Below are 19,184 nucleotides of genomic sequence, written 5' to 3'. Positions count from 1 at the left end.
AAATCAATTTCTAACACAATTCATGATTTTTTCTAAAATGTAAAAAGACTCAAGTTTTAAAAATGTTCTTAAGGCCCTCAAATGACTATTAACTTGGCTCAGAATTATCCATCTTGAGCATATTTGGATTCTTTCCAGCCTTTCCAACCCTTCCCCAAAACTAAATTCATGCATAGGGGAGTCTGGTTGCATCAGAAATGAACTTACAGATCAAGGCTTTGTAGCTGGGGCACCTGGGTGGCTCAGTCAGTTAAGGGCCTGACTCTTGGTTTTGGCTCAGGCCATGATCTCATGGTTCATGAGTTCGAGCCCTGCATTGGACTCCGTGCTGATGGTGCGGAGCCTGCTTGGGATTCTCTCTCCGTCTCTCCCTGTCTCTTTGCCCCTCCCCTGCTCATCTCTCACTCTCTCTCAAAATAAATAAACTTAAAAACATTTTTTTAAATCTAAAACAAAAAAAGACTTTGTAGCTCATCCCTAAGGCATCCTTCCAGGCAGGCACAAGATTGGTAAGGAGATGAGCTCCCTCCAGAACATGATACTGAAATGGCAGCTAACAGGACTCCCTCCTTCTGGAGAGTCCTCGCTGCCATCTGTGTGAGATGAAGGGTTGCTCGCTCCCTCCCTCAAGCACATTTGATGACTGGCCTGCAGGCACAATTTTATGATCCAAAATGTGCCCAGACGGATCTAAATGTATCCTTATCCTCTCTCTGGTGGGTCCTGTCCACAGCTAGAGATGAGCAAGAAATAGCCTACAACGGCCAAGCCATTCCATTTTGCATGCCTCTGCTGAGGAAGAACTGGTAGAGAACAGAGAAGCACTAAATCAGGAGCTCTTGAAGACCACACTCCCTTCCCGTGTAAGGAAAGCAGAGGCCAGAAGTAAGATCACGTGAGGAAGGCCATGGAAGGCTGCTGAATGAAACTTACATGCAACTTAGCAGGTTATGAAGCGGAAGGGGTCATTTCTGCAGTCGCTATGCTATTGCTATAACATCTCAAAATCACCTACCCACTTGGCGATGTGAGAACGGTCATTTCAGTTCTAATCTTGGTGTCAAGGATTTAATATCAAACAAGGAGACACATTGCCTCTGCTGCCGGTCTTGGACAAGCACACGAGGGACTCAGGGAAATGGCCCTCCTCCTTCAGGGTTCAAGAAGATCTCAACCTCTGGAATTTTTAAGTTGTGGGACCTTTCCCGGTGAACTACTATTTTAATGTCACTGTTCTGGGAGGCAGGCAAATTCAAGGCAGAAGAGTACACTCAATCACAGACACAGTGACGATGCAAATATTTAGGACTGGTACTTAAGTCTGTTATTTCCTGATAGTTGGCCAGTAGGTTTCCATTTCTTTTTTATAAAATAAGAAGATGCTGGGGTGCCTGGGTGGCTCAGTCGGTTAAGTCCCTGCCTTTGCCTCAGATCATGATCTCACAGTTCATAGGTTCAAGCCCTATCTCAGGCTCTGTGCTGACAGCTCAGAGCCTGGAGCCGGCTTCAGATTCTGTGTCTTCCTCTCTCTCTGCCCCTCCTCTGCTTTGCTCTCTCTCTCCCAAAAATAAAGAAACTTAAAAAAATTTTTTTAAATAAGATGCTTAATCATTCACACACACAAAATTATATACAAACAACACACAAACTGCTTAGAATGCACATATTCTTTGGTTTACTTATCAAAATAGCAAATAACAAAATAGCAAAAACCTTATAGTTAAATAAAAAAGTGACATTCTTTATTTACCTATCAAACCTTATTAAACATTGAAATGCCTTTTATTTCCATTCTCACATGCTACAGCAATATGCTTTCCTCCTTTTTGGCCCTTATCCCCCTACATTATTTTGACGGGCTCCTCTCTAAAATAAAGATTGTAGTAACTGTCTTAATACCACTTAAGTTTTACAAGAACCACCTAGATTTTCCTCTGTGACTCTCACATCAAAAATGGGTAGAGATGCCACCAGTACATTTTCAAGAATTACCACGTTTCGGATGTAGCACTGTTGGTACTAAAAAACAGGACTCAACTCCAGAAGCGTTTCAACTCCAGAAACATTATTCATGATGTCACATACAGTTGGTTCCTACAATACTGACTTCAGAGAAGCCGTTTTTCAATTTTTCTGAGGGTTCCATTTGACCGCCTTAATTCTTGAGTGTCTTAATTCTCCATGAAGACTTAATTCTTGAATGTCAGTGACACAATCTTTAATGCAAGAATGTTCAACCAAAGGTAAACTCGCAAATGAAATTGTTTCAAAAGGAACAATGAGAGCGAGAGAAAGACCTCGGCTTCTTAACAGAGGTACGTACACATAGTAAGGAATAATAGTGAATCAAAATACATAACTCTGTACACGTTAGAAATATCCAATGTGCTATTAACTGCTCTAAAATAGATGTCTTGAGGTTTAGAGCCATACATATTCATCTTTGTATGACTCTATATTTGCATCATACACTTTTCCCATGATCTGTCAACCATTAGGGAGCCTTTCACCAGAATTTTTGGCACTATGCTTTTCTTCCAATAAAACAAGCCACATAAGACATTACCACTAACGTCTACCAACCGAATTGGCCAATGTCTTTCTGAACCATGTGTAATCTTAAAAAAAAAAAAAAAAAAAAAAAAAAAAATTCTTTTTTCCTTCATACATCAGCAGTGCTCCATTTTCAAATAAATCACGAGCAGTCAGTCTTCGCTCATACGCTCAAATGTTCTCCTCATCCAGCATTTTGTTCACGCCGTCACAGAGTTTTTGTAGGTGGGGCTTGAAATTTCCAAAGGGGTTATATAAGGCAGCTAAAAAATCGCAATCTGAGAAATGGTCGAAGACATTATTAACCCGTCCGTGTGACTTGGCAGTGAGGTGACGCTGGATGATCTGGTGCAGCAGCTCTCTGCATTCATTCAGCAGCCGGGATAACACGTTGCGGTCAAAGGTGTACTCCACCTGATGGAAGCTGACCACGGTCATGGCGAGCTGGTGAACCTTCTTCTTAAATTTCTCCATCAGCGCCAGCTCATCTTGATTAAACTGGTTGTTCCTGTAGAGAATGGCCAGCTTGATGACTGTTTTGATGAGGTTCTTGATGATTTTCTCCGCCTCTTTCTTGTTCTGGGTGTACTCTTTGGTCACTCGGTAGAGCTCATCCAGGACTTCGCTGCTCGTGTCGTCGATGAGGGTGGTGGCGATGGATTTGGACACCATTTTCCCCAAGATCTTCTTTTGCGCCTGCACGGCCAGGTTTTTGGAATTGAAGACATCTGTGGCCACTGAAAGGAAGCAAATTAAAACACAGACATTAAGGACTATTTTCCTTCTCATTTGCCCAAGGTGTGGTTGCCTCCCATCCGCTGACGTTTGTTTCCGTTCAGAAAAGAACGAAAGATCTTACTACGCTTCTGGGCGTTAGGTCCTCACGAAATGAACGGGTTGCCGTGCAAAATCTTTAAGGTCTCTTGCAACTCAAGTGTTTTATGCCTTCGGCTATACACTCACTACTTGGTTTAGCAGTTGAAGGGGGCAACCTTTCCAAAGATAACTTTTTCTGATTATAAAAACGGTACGTCTCATGAAGCAGTTTTTACACAATTTTCCCCCAATTTAATTTTATAAGAAACCCCCCCAAAATATAAAATCAACCCCGCAACTGTCCTCTGGGCACCAGTCACCAAGAACAATTAATTTTTTTTTAATCTTTATTTATTTTTGTGAGAGAGACACAGTGCAAGCGGGGGAGGAACAGGGAGAGAGGGAGACCCAGAATCCGAAGGAGGCTCCAGGCTCCGAGCCGTCAGCACAGAGCCCGACACGGGGCCCGAAGTCAGGAACCGCAAGATCATGACCTGAGTCGAAGTCGCCCGCTTAACCGACTGAGCCACCCAGGCGCCCCTCGCCAAGAACAGTTTAAAAAGCCCCCTTTACATGTAAGAAGGATAAAGAGCAAAGCCACACTGAGGAAAGTAGCAAATTCATGGAAGCAAATCAAAAGGAGAGCCCTGTTTTCAACTTCAGCTGCAAAAAGTCAAATTTCCTGAGATGCTGGCCCGCCCCTACCAGTTTGGTGATCCTAAGGGCCCAGAGTTTCAACTCCCAGGCGTTGAGTCTTAGAAAAGAATATTCCTTGGAGGGCTCATTGTCACTTGCTGTTTCTGATGATCGGCCATTGTTCGTTCCCTTTAAACGTTTACACATCGTTTATACATTATGAGGAAATAACTACACTTTTACGAGCTAATGAAATGGGCTCCATGAATAACATGGAGCTTTGAAAAAGCTGATGCTTAGAGTTTGCTTTTGAAATGACCATAACTGAATTTGACAGGGGTGTAAGATACACATAACAATAGTTGTGCGTATTAACTATTAATGAAACACTGTATTATGCTCCCAGCTTACAGCCGGTCAGTGAAAATGCTCAGTACATGTTTACTCCCCAAACCAAGTTTAGTCTTTCACCTGAATAGTCAGGGCATCAGTGATACACAATTATTTCTAGTGTGGACAGGCTAGGGGCAGAAAGCAAAAAGGCGACCACTCCCTAATCCAGGCTGGAAGGGTATATAAGAAGAGTGTCTCTCTCAGTATGGCACTGCCACATTAGATGTGACATTTGGGCCAGCTCTGGGATATATTCTAGGCGGCATGAAGTGGTTCCTAATCACCAGAACGTCTCTTATAAATATACAGGGCCATAAGTCCTGAAAGAAAGCCTTCACTGAACGAGAAGCAGTGCCTTCACCAATGTCGATATTTAAACGTCTGAAACATGATCTGAAACTGTGGAAGAAGAAGTGAAATATATTTTGAGAAAGAAAAGGAAAGTGAAAAAGCATGCGAAACAGCCAATATGTGAAGGTTTCCAAGTTGTGTTATATTCTCATCAATTAAGCCCAGTTCTACTCCTAAAGGCTTGCATAAGAGTGTACGAGTTAATCTACACTAAATAATTTGCATCGAAATAAATGCCACACATGTGGTTAATATTACCACATCAAGACCAGCGACCGCCTTCCATGACAGAATTTATGGTATGGACCTTCAACAAATAAACCTGATTTATACAGGAAGGGATAGCTCCCAAACTTCAGATCCATAGCAAATAACAGGATTTCAGAAACTTATTTTATGTGAAGTAGAAAGGTTATTCTGTGTTTAATCTTCAGGATGTGACCCAGGCTACCTCTGTGGGATTTACTGCAATGTCCATTTGATGGAAACATTGTATATGACTCAATCACTGGAACCAGAGAGGAGTGAAAATCCTCTGCGCCCCCCTTTCTCCAAGACTGGACTTAGAAGTTTGCACCTCCTCTGAGCTACTTTGCTTATTAAATGTAAATGTGCCATTTGATGTCAAACATAAAGAGCAAAACTCTGTGATGTAGCACTTGAACCTCCCACAAGAGAAAGTGTGAAAAGCAAGGTCACTGCCAGCAGAGCAAGATGGCTCCCCATTTGTTACTTTGGTAACAAAGTCTCAACCGAGACAACAAAGCTGAGTTCTGAGGCTTTCCTAGTTGCCCCAGAGGAACTGCAAGCCCTGTTCTAGAAACACAGCAGCCACTTCCTACTTTCATTTTATTCTTTGGGTTATAGCCAGCTCAGTCCTCTCTTAAAGGGAGGCTGAAGCTCGTTTTCCCCCGTCCCGTGCAGGGCAGACAGGCACACAGTGGATTTCCCTTCTAGCATTAGTGAAGGCTTCTTTGGAGCCAACTGGGGGTTGTGGCTGAGAGCCGCTGGCCAGGGCTGTGTGGTCTGTGATCATGAAATAGGATTTTTTACCCCCTTGCAAATTAATTGCCTTTAGCTATTCCTGCTCAGGCTCATTTGTCAGTTTCACATCCTCTTCGAGCTCCTTCAAGGCCTGGGATATCTCAGAGCTAGTCCTGGACCACGTTTTTCCTTTTGCTCTACCCTCAGCCCAGTGTGATCTCATCCACTCCTGTGGCTTCAGATACCACCCAGGTGCCAGCAACTCCCACACTTATAACTCACTCTGACCTCGTTCCCGGACTCATTTTGCAAATGCATTCAGGGCTTTCCTTTCTCTGGGCTGTTTTGCAGCCATTTCAAATGCACCACGTCTAAAACCGAATCCTTGATTCCCTGGCTGGCCCCGAAGTGTTCCTCCTTCATTCTTTTCTATCTTCACAAAAAGCATCACTTGCATCCCTTTGCTCAAGTCGGCGGTCTGGCTGTCGTGCGCCATACCATCCTCTCTCTCGCCCAGCCCGTTACCAAGAGCTTCCCACTCTGCCTTCCCCCACTTGCCTCCATCTCCACGGACACCAGGCTTGTCCAAACCCCTTTCCAACCTCTTCTCGTGCAGCAGTCAGAGCTTTTGAAAATGGGAATTAGGAACAGATGCTGACCTCAAGTCTTTGCTGACCATCACACTCCCTTGTTTCTGAAATCCTCCTCATTTGCCTACATTGTGATTGTCTGCCTCTCTCCTCCCTAGAACCCAAGCTCTTTGAGAGATAAGGTGATACACGCATATACACGGGTGCCTGGTGTATGGAGCTTCTCGTAGAAACAGAAGCCGATTTGCCCTCCCTCCCTTCACTCCACTGAGATACTTCCCTATGAAAACAGGGTGGCCTGTAAAACGAGAGTTTTAAATACATATGTGAAAGGTTGTTTGTTTTAGAAGCTAGAACAAAACAGGTATTTATTTTACCTAGCTCACCAGGTGGTTTTCTTCTCTTGCACTCAAGAGTGTGGTTTCTCTTACCGCCATCAATCACTCTTTAAATCACTCTGCTGTGCAGAATGAGAAAACACCGCAGGACAATCAAACAAATATTTAGCATAAAAGCCAAGGCAATGGTTCTCACTTGCATCTGCTACATCTGGCTACTGAGGAAGATTAGACACAGGGCCACTTCTTCCTCTGAAGGGATCTATGTTTAAATGGGTAACAGAGGGATGGACCAGTACGTCCTGGGAAGCAGCTAAGAGGTGAAAGGAGGTGTTCTCACAGGAGAAGGCGCTGAAAATATGGTTTCAATGTTTTATCAAGATGAATTCGCCTGTGTTTGAAAATATACGTGTACATCTTCGTCTAATGAAAAATGATGCCTTGGGGCGCCTGGGTGGCTCAGTCAGTTAAGCGTCTGACTCTTGGTTTCAGCTGAGGTCATATCATGCTTCATGGGATCAAGCCCCGCATCGGGCTCTGCTCTGATAGCATGCAGTCTGCTTGGGATTCTCTCTCTCCCCCTCTCTCTGTCCCTTCCCCACTTGCTCTCTCTGTTTCTCTTTCAAAATGAATAAACAAACTTAAAAAAAAAAAGAAAAAGAAAAAGAATGGGGGACTGGGTGGCTCAGTCGGTTGAGCATCCAACTTTGGCTTAGGTCAAGATCTCAGTGTGTGGGTTCAAGCCCCGTATCGGGCTCTCTGCTGTCAGCACAGAGCCCAGTTTGGATCCTGGACCCCCCTCTCTACCCCTCCTCCACTCTCTCTCTCAAAATAAATAAATGTAAAAAAAGAAAAAGAAAAGCAATGCCATATATCAAAAACATACAAAGGACTGACACTATTAAGACTGTTGCATAGTAAGGGGTGTAAATGTTATTTTATACCTACTTCTCTTTCTGCCCTTCCTCTATATCGCTGTATTTCCTTTCTTGGTTTAACAACATCACCCATTTCAGCAATGTTTGCTGTAAAGCAAACTGATATTCAGGGAATCCTGGTTTTAGCATCAACAGTTAAAAATTTGGAGATAAACATTGATGGTAAAAATATACTGACCCCTCTAGGGAAGGAGAAAAAAGTGCTTGAAAGGCAAAAATAAAAACAAAACTTTTCATAAAATTTAACTAATGAAAACCCATAGTTTTCTGAAATTAACAAAAGTTCCCCATAACATTATTCCAACTGAGAAATTGCTAACACAGTAAAGCGCCCAGCTAACTTTACAACCTCACTAGCAAATAAATAATTTCTTCACCTATCCAATTTGTTATACTTGGAACTTTTAAGCAGTGACTACAGATGTACATGTATGCCATTTCTAATTCCCGCCTAGTTAAAATGCGATCCTGTGGGCCCAGTCTTAGGAAAGATGGAAAAGAAAACAATTTAGAGAGCATGTCTGGCTGTTGTGGGCTGTTAATAAAAGTTCTTTAAACAAATATATAAAACCTTAGCTCTCTTGCACCTGAATAACTCCAAGTCTAAATGGGACTTAGTAAAAAGCACTGGGATAGGGAAGTGGCCACAATAAGTGGTACACAGTGTCACAAGAAGTCAACAGGCTAAGAGTTGACCTCCCTCCGCTGGGATCTGGGAGTGCTCTGGGGAACAATCAAGGAATGACTGGAATGGTTGGTGAGATATCTGTGACACCAGCCTCCACACTCAAAAAATCCCAAAGGGGGAAACAGAAAGAAAGAAAAGAAAGGGCAGGGTTGGGGAAACAGTGGGGTGCAGGGGGGGGGGAGAGGGGGTCCCAGGCAGCAGAAGCCACCAAGATTCCCACTCTCAGAAGGGGCTGCCCCTGTGGAGGGACCATGACTGTAAACTCGAGGCAACATTGCCCAGAGAGAAAGGGTCAAGCGCCAGGCACCTTAACCGGCACGTCAGCTTTCGGTCACACAGACAGAGGCCCTGACACGAATCAGTACATCTAGGGTCCTTCCCCCGAATCTAACTGCAAATTCTGGTATCTATGCATCTTCCTGACTCCAAGGGGCTAAACACCAAGAGTATGCACCATCACGCAGACAGGCTAACTCATTTACTCTGGGTCTCCTACCACTTCCAAAAGAGTACATGGTCACTTTAAAAGTGAGGGTGCCTGGGTGGCTCAGTCAGTTAAGTGTCCGACTTCAACTCAGGTCATGATCTCACGGTGCGTGGGTTCCAGTCCCGCATGGGGGCTCTCTGCTGTCAGCACATAGCCCACTTGGGATTCTCTGTCCCTGTCTCTCTCTGCCACTCACCCCCCCCTCAAATAAATAAACATTAAAAAAAAATTAAAAGGTAACATGATAAAGAAGACAAATGCAAGGGAAAATGAGCCAAAAAAGGGAAAAAACAAAAAACAAAAACAACACTGGGTGGCTTTTCAGTGGAGAGCCAGCATCCATAAAGCACCCTGTCCCAGATTCCTTTTTTCGTTCTGCACTCAGATACTTTACAACTCTGTGAGTTGTAGAAGACGGGTAGTACTGTAAATGACTCTTGTCCATAGACATACAAATACATTTTGTCAAGAGGAGGCACAACTGATAATTCATTTTCTTGTTTGCCTGTGTTGTCCTGGGGATTCTCCTGAACCAATCATAAGGGCTTACTGGTTCCTCATTCATTAGCGAGCTCTGTAAAATCTTTGGCGTGCCCATTTTGTATTTGTTGGAGAGTCAGGAGTTTACCTTCTTTTTCTGTTGTTGTTTTATTTATTTTTGAGAAAGAGAGAGAGAGAGAGAAAGAGCGAGTGAGCAAGCAGGTGAGGGGCAGAGAGAGAGGGAGACACAGAATCCGAAGCAGGCTCCAGGCTCTGAGCTGTCAGCACAGAGCCTGATGCGGGACTCGAACTTACAAACTGTGAGATCACGACCTGAGCCAAAGTCAGACACTTAACGACTGAGCCACCCAGGTGCCCCAGGATTTTACCATCTTAAAGAAAACCTTCAATACATATTAGAATTTTTGCATCAAAACCACTTAAAATAGAAAAATGGCAGTGTAAACCTCTAGCATACTAGAGAGAATTACTATACATTTCCTGTGGCAAATTATTCTGTCAGGGGCCTTGAAAAGAAGAGTGTACTTATAAAAGTTCAAATATTCTATAATAATGGTTCCAGAACTGCCCTACTGCTCAGGGGTACAGCTGAGACTCACTTTCCCCACCCGCAAGATAAGAATCATGATGCCCGCTTCTCGGGATTATTCCAAAATTAATGGACATAGACCCCATGGCAGTATCTTCCACAATGCCTGGCACAGAACAGCCTTCCCCATAGGTTCAACAATCTAAATAAACTCCGAGTGCATTCTGTTGCTTTCGAATACTGAATCACATTTGGTCAAAATTAATCAACTCCTTCTGGAAGAAATATGTAGCTGAGAAATGCAAAATACCAGATGACTGTGTGAAAACAGAGACTTCAGAGACCTCAGTTAATAACGAGTCACATTTTCTTTGCTATGATGACATTTAAAAAAAAAATCTAACAAATATTAAAACTTTATCAGGGAATTTCTCTTTTTTTTAAGGTGTTAAATCTCTTGTTAGTAAGGACTTTGATAGATAGTGCCAGGGTATTCTGTCCAGAAAAAAAACCGGTCAGTGGAGAACAGAAGTGAAGGCTACCACAAAGAAACAAGACGAGAAACGGCGTCAACACCCTCGCAAAGTTGTGCAACAGGGAACAGATGCAGAGGAAATGGACCAAATATAAAGCCAAAGTGAAAACCCGTAACAGCCAAAAAGATTACCCCAGAGAGTCACAGTATCTCACTGGGAGCTCGTGAAGCCTCCCAGACAACCTGACACCCAAAGGCAGGGCAGCATCGAAGGAGACAGAAGGCTCAAGGTCAAGAGTCTTGGGTTGTAAACTTGAGTGTCATTTAATTCCTCGAACCTCAGTTTTCTCATCTGCTAAGTGGGACATCATTTCAAGGTAGCATGGCTTGAGTGAGATTTAATGAGTTACGAATTTGAAAACACCCACCAGCATGCCAGGCTCATGATCACAAATGAATATAGAGCCTTGTCCCCTTATACTTCATATCACTTGAAATGGAGGAGCAGGGATTTGAACCCAATGTTTACACACACTGTGTTCTTTCTACTCGTATCTCCCTATGTTCCCTATTTTCCAAATTTGTAGGCAAAAGAAATTACGTCCTGAAGAAAACACTCTGAAGCCTTTCCCTGTGTGATCTTGGGCTATTTTTCTTGCTGTAATTCTGGAACCTCTTCATCATGACATTCGGATACACTCTGTGTCTTTTATTCCTACGGCTTAGTTTTATGATGATTTTAAAATTGAAAATGTAATTTCCTGAGTCTCAACCCCTTTAACTTCATATTAGACTTCATCTCTGCCCCTCTGCAGAGATGAATTTGCTGCAGGAGTCATGTGATGCCTTGACTGCTTTCTGCAGGGCATCAACTGGCCAAGGATCACCAGTACCAGGATTGGAAGAAAGTTTGGTGATATTTATATGAAGTAGATCCCAAAGAATGTCAGTATTCTAAATATTAGTACAGAAGATACAAGAATAGAATGAATTTTGTGGCTACCCAAAGTCAGAGTGAGAGGTTTACGATCATGAGAACCCACTGGCTAGCCAGCATATTTGGAGCATTTACTCCACGATCCCCAGAACTGCCCAAAATCTGCCTTGTCCCATTGAAGCTTCAGAACGATTCGCAGAGAGAGGTTGTTATTGCCCCCATTTTACAGATAAAGTAACTGAGGTCCAGAGAAATTAAGTTACTTTCTCAAGGCCATACGGTTAGTAAGTGGAAGAGATGAGCTTAAACCCAGATATGCCCGACTCTAGGCTATTCTCTCAAGAATTACATTACACTACATGAGATTTTGTTTTTCTTAATGTTTATTTAGTTTTGAGAGACAGAACACGTGCAAGCAGAAGAGGAACACAGAGAGAGGGAGACAGAGGATCTGAAGCCGCTTCACACTGACAGCAGAGAGCCTGATGTGGGGCTTGAACTCGTGAAGTGTGAGATCATGACCTGAGTCACCCAGGGCACCCCTACAAGAGCTTTGAAAAAGAGACTTCTTGGGGCACCTGGGTGGCTCAGTTGGCTGAGCATCCGACTTCGGCTGAGGTCATGATCTCGCTGTTCGTGAGTTCAAGTCCCACATCAGACTCTGTGCTGACAGCTCAGAGCCTGGAGCCTGCTTCGGATTCTGTGTCTCCCTCTCTCTGCCCCTCCCCCACTTGTGCTCTGTCTCTCTGTCTCTCAAAAATACATAAACATTAAAAAAACATTTTTTTTTAAAGAGACTTCTTTTTTTAAATTTTTTTTTTCCACGTTTTTATTTATTTTTGGGACAGAGAGAGACAGAGCATGAACGGGGGAGGGGCAGAGAGAGAGGGAGACACAGAATCGGAAACAGGCTCCAGGCTCTGAGCCATCAGCCCAGAGCCTGACACGGGGCTCGAACTCCCGGACCGCGAGATCGTGACCTGGCTGAAGTCGGACGCTTAACCGACTGCGCCACCCAGGCGCCCCTAAAGAGACTTCTTGAAGATATAGGAAGACCTAATATATTTAGCTAAGTAAAGGGAAAGGAAAGGAAAGGAAAGGAAAGGAAAGGAAAGGAAAGGAAAGGAAAGGAAAGGAAAGGAAAGGAAAGGAAAGGAAAGGAAAGGAAAAGAGTGGACAGGAAAGGAAAGAAAACAAAAGCACAAGACCAGTTCTCCTTGGGGGAAGGAAATAAAATTCCGTATAAAGGAGATCAACCCAGTTGGGCTTGAAATAGCTTGTATTTTCAGGGAAAATCCTGAGCAGTTTTTACACATTCTAAACTATAATTGTATAAAACAAGAAATGCTTACATTGTTCAAAAGCCAGAATTTAAATATATTAAGTGAAAAGTCTCTCTCTGTTTCGCCACCCACAGCACAGTCCGGACCCCCAACTCCTGATTCCCAGAGGCAACAAGTGTTCTTAGATTTCTGGTATCCTTTCAGAGTTGGGTTTTTTCCCTGCATAGATAAGCAGATACATGAATAGATACTGTGTAGTGTGAAGAAATCTTACAGGCATGCAACGCTTATGAAACGCAACTTAAAAATTTTTTTAATGTTTTTATTTATTTTTGAGAGACAGAGAGAGAGAGACAGAGACAGAGCATGAGCTGGTGAGAGAGACAGAGAGGGGCGGGGGGGTGGGGGGGAGACACAGAATCCGAAGCAGGGCCCAGGCTATGAGCTGTCAGCACAGAACCCCACGCAGGGCTTGAACTCATGAACCGTGAGATCAAGACCTGAGCCCAAGTTGGACACTTAACAGACTGAACCACCCAGGCACCCCAAGGAATACAACTTTTGAGTGAGGGCAGACAAACTGTGTAAGTGTCCACAGTTCCGTGTAAGACTCTGATACACAATGGTGAGATGCTAGAGGCACATGGCTGTTACCTTTGCTTCTTCCTAAACAGGCAATAGCACTAAGAATCCTGCAGGGAGGGATGAGAAGGTAGTGAGTGTGAAACATAGGACTTTATTTAATGGGAACAAATGTCATGAGTAGGGCAATCACAGTTTATCATCCACATGAAATACCTGTGAAAAGAGCACTATCGGTAATTACACCACGACAAGAGATCTGGGACTATCCCAGGGAAGTGTAAGTGGTCACTGAAGACTACCCAAGCACTTAAGCACCAAAGACACTCCAGACTAAATAAGAAAGGGCTGGGGCGCCTGGCGGCTCAGTCTATTAATCCTCCCACTTAGGCTCAGGTCATGATCTATCGAGGTCTGTGGGTTCCAGCCCTGTGTCGGGGTCTGTGCTGACAGCTCAGAGCCTGGAGCCTGCTTCAGATTCTCTCTCTCTCTCTCTCTCTCTCTCTCTCTCTCTCTCTCTCTGCCCCTTCCACGATTGCTCACTCTCTCTCTCTCTGAAAAATAAACAAACATTTAAAAATGTCTTACAGAGAACAAACTTCTTTCTGGTTAAGTTTGGGAAACATTGTATATATACTAAGATATCCTTTGGGATGCACAAAGAGCGGTAATAATATTAAAGTCTGGAGGATGCGTGCAGTCAAGGAACACTTTATCTACTCAAATTTTCCAAATTAATTATACCAAGGACCCACTAACAAATTTGTAGGATAAGGTCACTGAAAATTACTGGCTACGAAATTGACTTGGAGTCTGGTTATCCCTCTGGAATGGATTCACAGTGGTCTTGTGCAAATAGCAGAGGGCAAGACAGGCAGTCAGGCAAAACCAGACAATGTGAGCACGGACTCCAGAGTCATACTGTCTAGGTCAGAAGTCTGGCTCTGCCACTGAGTGCCATGTCCCTGGGGCAAATTACTTCACCTCTCTATGCCTCCATTTCCTCATTTGCAAATGAGGACCCCTAAGGTTTTTATGAGGATATAATGAAAATGAGCCGTATAAAGTGAGAAGATCAACCCAAAGACCTGAATCATTCCACAAAACTTCTGGTGAGTGTTTATAATATATCAGATACTGTGGTTTCAGTGATAAATAACACGCTCCCTTCTCCCCAGGCACACACATGGAGTGGGGGTGGGGGGCCACAATGCACCATGATCAGTTCTCCAATCGGAGCGTGTAGGCATGCAACAGGAGCAGAGGGGACATTAATTTTGCTGGGTGGCATGATGCAGGGACGCTAGGTTTGTGAAAGGCATCACAAAAGAAGGCTGACCCAAAATACTGACCTTGAAGGAAAATAAGATTCTGGCTTACAGAAATAAACATGACCATATTCCAGAGCTGATCTATAGAACTCCCACCCTTCTGGGAAGGGGATGAACAAGTCTGCCCAGCAGCACACCTATGTGTCAGAAGCCCAAAGATAGGTGTAGGCCCTAGACATTTTAGAAAAACTTAAAACACAAGCTCTATATAACACACCTGTTGTCAAAGCCAGAAAAACTCACCACTCCAAATTGTTCTGTTTTCAAGAGGGCCCTGGCAGGGAGAAGATGCGTACCGTAGGTATCTGAGGCAGCACTGTGACACAGGCCGCTTGCATCAGAAGAATCTGGAGGCCTCTTAGAAGTACCAGCTGCCATGGGGCGCCTGGGTGGCTCAGTCGGTTAAGTGTCTGACTTCGACTCAGGTCACGATCTCACGGTTTGTGAGTCCACGCCCTGCATCAGGCTCTGTGCTGACAGCTCGGAGCCTGGAGCCTGCTTTAGGTTCTGTGTCTCCCTCTCTTTCTCTCTCTCTCACCAGCTCATATGTGGTCTGTCTCTCAAAAATAAACGCTAAAAAAAATTGAAGAAAAAAAAAAAAGAAGTACAGACTGCCCTAGCTACTGACTCAGAATTCCGGGGACTACTGTCTAAGAAGTTGCATTTTATGAGGCAGCCTATATGCTTTGCGTGTATGAGCACTAACATGTCCTCCCAGAATGTTATACTTCAAAATGTTCAAACCGGCGGACTTTGGTCACAAAGGCATACTCCAAGTAGATCATGAGTGGATTTAACTCCCTCTCAAAAAAGTTTTGCCAAAAAACAGATGTGAACTTGTATACCCAATCCAGAGAAAAAAGAATTTTTAAGTTTATTTATTTACTTTGGGGGTGGGGTGGGGTGGGGTGGAGAGAATCCCAAGCAGGCTCTGCATTGTCAGCATGGAGCCCAACATGGGGCTCGAACTCACAAACTGTGAGATCATGACCAGAGCCGGAATCAAGAATCAGATGCTTAATTGACTGAGCCACCCAGGCGCCCCTAGAAAAAATGTTTTAAGAATAGCGCTTATTACATTAAAGCCTCAAAGAATTTTGATAATGTATCCAAGACAACAGAAAAGTTAGTGTCTCTTACATGATACTTAAACCAAAACTTGGACAGGGCCTAACTCTATTACTCATACCAGTTTGAAATGAAATAAAAATGTCCTACAAGCATTTATACAAAACTGACTTTAGTGAACTGTTCTTTTCAATTAAACGAATGCTTCCTTATTAATTATGTTGGATTAAGATATGTTGTTTCTCTCGAAGACTTTTCAATTAAGCTGGGTTTATTTACACATTTTCTTGAGGACACGAAACCTTTCCACTATTGATATAATCCAATCTTCTGCCGGAATATAGAGGAAAATCCTCTGAATCAGCTCCATGATTTTCTACCCTTTTCCACCCCTCAAGCTCTACCCCACGAGAGGCCCTGACCCCTGATGAATATGTAGACACACACAGAGCTCAGAAAACCAGTAACAGATTTTAAACTCTAGCACACAGGAGTGCAGTTGTATTACTGAGCCAGCCCCTAAAACTGGCATCAGCAGCCAACATACCCTTTCTGGTCTCATCAGGTTATTCCTGGTTGAATAATAAGGACCAGCAGACAACAAAATGATAGCTGACATTTGTGTAGCGCTCAACAGTTTGCAAGATATTTTCACAGTAACGATTTTTATGTTTATGAAAGTGTTCTGGTTTCGTCCTTATTACTGGACCCTGATGCGACCAGATGAGAGAGCGAGATTCAGAAGTCAAATGACTTATCCGAGGACGTGGCAAAATGGAGGTACCCTGCTTCAGACTACAGCACACAACCTTCTGTAAGAAAAGTGAATTTCAGGTACTTTTCATTGCTTATGAATTTTCTATCAAACGCCATGATGCTGCTCAGCCAGCTGTAGAATCCTACTTCTTAGAGTGTGTCTGCTTCCCAGGACAAAGCAACTTCTTGAAACAGAAAAGACAGAAGGAGCACAGGTCTTACACAACAGAGAACAAAGAAAAGCTATACATCTACCCTCCCTCACCCTCTCCCTCCAACCCTGCCTGAAAAAGTTCTGCTCATCCTTTAAAAGGTCAGTTTAGGGGCGCCTGGGTGGCTCAGTCCATTAAGCATCCAACTTCGAGCTCAGGTCATGATCTCATGGTTTGTGAGTTCCAGCCCCGTGTCGGGCTCTGTGCTGACAGCTCAGAGCCTGGAGCCTGCTTTGGAGTCTATGTCTCCCTCTCTCTCTGCTCCTCCCCCAGTCATGCTCTGTCTCTCTCTCTCTCTTTCTCAGAAATAAACATTTAAATAAATAAATACATCAATCAATCAATCAATCAATCAATCAATAAAAGGTCAGTTTAAACACCACCTCTACCAAGAAGCTTTTCCAAATCCAGTGGCAGAATAATGTCTCCAAATCCAATGCAGAGAATAAATCTCTTCTTCTTTTAATGTGCCTTTCCGCCTTGTGGTAGAGTTAAATTCCTATCTTCTCTTCCTTGATTATGATCCTTGTCAACTAAGGTAGCATGTCTATTCATCTTATGCATTCTTCAAATGTGCCCTTGAGCTGGCATGGACAGAGCTCCATGGGGCTCATCAATATTTTTTACAGCAATTCATGAAGATGTGTCAGGAAATCAATTCAATTTCATATACTAACACTTAACAAATGAATTGAGTTGTACTCCATGGACGAAAACAGCCCTGCCAGGGAGATGTAAAATATTTTTTTGTTTTCAAGGAGAGGAATCTATCTACATAAAAGACATGCATTTTCTTTTTCTGTCTCCTGCTTTTCTTCTCTGTCCTTTGCCAAAACATACAGAATAACCAGCCACTTTTATTTGGAAAAGTGACCATATTTAGCTAACTCAATCCCTACAGCAAATGTTCTGGAATCTTCTATGCAACTATCCCAAACCCATCTGTTTGAGTATTTTAGGAGGAGTAACCTCTTGGCCTCAGCTTGGGCATCTCTCAAATATGACTCTTGGCATAGCTTCCCAACATTCCTGTCAAAACTTTTCCCCTATAACTGTATTAAACTGTTAAGCTAGTGAATCATTTTACAGCCATGTCAAGTGTCCTAGAGGCTAAATCCCACTGATGGTAAACCAACAGTTAAGATGGGATTTGCTGGGCCTGAAGGTGAACCATCTCATTCCAAGTATCAAGATATATAGAAGCTTTGAAATTCTAGGATAAAACCCTGACAAAACCTCAGAAGTTTCTAGAAGCATTACTGCTTATTGCAAGGTACTTCTAGCTTGGCACTCAGCTCTCTATGAAGTACTTTCTACCTTTCTTTCAAATCCTTTCTCCTCTGCTCCTCTGTTTCTGATCTTTGAACAATCATAAGATCTGACTAAAATGGCCCACATTCCCACACGGCAACAATGATCTTGAAGTAAATTATGGCTGCCTCCTTGAGAAGGAGACCACCCTTACCAGTTTCCACAGACCTCCTTGGTCATCTCCACAAATTTATATTCACTTTCCATGCCCTCTAGCCTTTGTGTAGATCACTCCTTCCTCATAGAAATAAATATGACTATATTCCAGAGCCAATCTACAGAACTCTTATTGGCTCTTTAGGAATTAGAAACTCTGCCCATCGGTGTACCTGAGTGTCAGACAATGAAGGACATGTGTGAGTCCTACAGATTTTAGAAAGTGTTTAAATATAAATTATGGATAGCCAATGAATGTCTAAGGAGGGCTTGTTGGGGGAAATGGTGGAAAGGTTAAGAATAATAATGCCTTGTTTTCATAACACTTGTGATTTTGTCACAAGCTCCAGGAAGCTACAACTGTACCCCTAAATCCCCACCCCCGTCCTTATTTCTGTAGAATTTATTAACTGGGTCACAGAGAGGTGGTGAATTTGCCAGATTTAAAGATATCCTTGGAGAAAGCTGAACTTGTATTTTCCATACCAGTTTGGAGCTCTACACAGAAAACAGACTTTTAACAGAAAAGCCTTTCCACTCATTTATCCATTCATTCATTCAACACATTTTATGGAGCACCTACGGTGTGCCAGGGAAAGTGCCTGCTCTCAAGAAGCACAGATTCTAGTACAGGGAGACTTAAGACACACAATAACATGTGCATAAAAATGTCCAGTAGTGACAGGGGCTAGAAAAAAAAACTCAGGGGTGTGTGTGTGTGTGTGTGTGTGTCCTCATGCTTTGGAGCAGAATAGGAGGGGAGTGAGAACTCGAGGAGCTACACTTATTTTATACAGGGTGCTTGGGGGAAGGCCTTTCTGAAAGGATGATACCAAGCATAGACATGAAGGAAGCAAGGGGGAACCATCTTGGGGGGAAATCCTGTCCATTCCCTTACAGTTCATCCCAAATATCACCTCTTCTGTGAAGCCTTTATTGATTAACCCAGTCAGAAATGTTCTACACTGGGGGCGCCTGGGTGGCTCAGTCGATTAAGTGTCTGACTCTTGACTTCTGCTCAGGTCATGATCTCACGGTTTGCGAGTTTATCGACAGTGCGGAGCCTGCTTGGGATTCTCTCTCTCTCCTCTTTCTCTGCCCCTCCCCTGCTCACTTTCTATCTCTCTTTCTCACTCAAAATAAATAAATAAACGTTTTTAAAAATTATTAAAAAATGTTCTATGCTGTCTCTAACTCTTAATGCAAACTCTTTCATATCATGTTTATTTGCTTCCATTTTCCCTGAAAGTAAAACCCTTGGGATTATTT

The 19,184-nt window shown here is 43.2% G+C and overlaps 1 protein-coding gene across 3 annotated transcripts in view; it reads right to left on the bottom strand.

Moving 5' to 3' along the window:
* Positions 1 to 1,652: 1,652 nt before the first annotated feature.
* Positions 1,653 to 19,184, bottom strand: part of TNFAIP8 (TNF alpha induced protein 8) — a 136,058-nt gene continuing 118,526 nt past the window's right edge. For all 3 annotated transcript variants that reach the window (XM_030317056.1, XM_030317051.1, XM_030317048.1), the window contains exon 2: positions 1,653 to 3,290. In XM_030317056.1, the coding sequence (XP_030172916.1) occupies positions 2,725 to 3,290 (566 nt within the window). In that variant the 3' untranslated portion in view covers positions 1,653 to 2,724. The remainder of the gene's footprint in view (positions 3,291 to 19,184) is intronic.

Source organism: Lynx canadensis, chromosome A1 (genome assembly GCF_007474595.2).
Source record: "Lynx canadensis isolate LIC74 chromosome A1, mLynCan4.pri.v2, whole genome shotgun sequence".
NCBI classification, from domain to species: Eukaryota; Metazoa; Chordata; class Mammalia; order Carnivora; family Felidae; genus Lynx; species Lynx canadensis.
The sequence above is the reverse complement of the archived record's forward strand: the minus strand, read 5'-3'. Positions and strand labels throughout refer to the sequence as shown.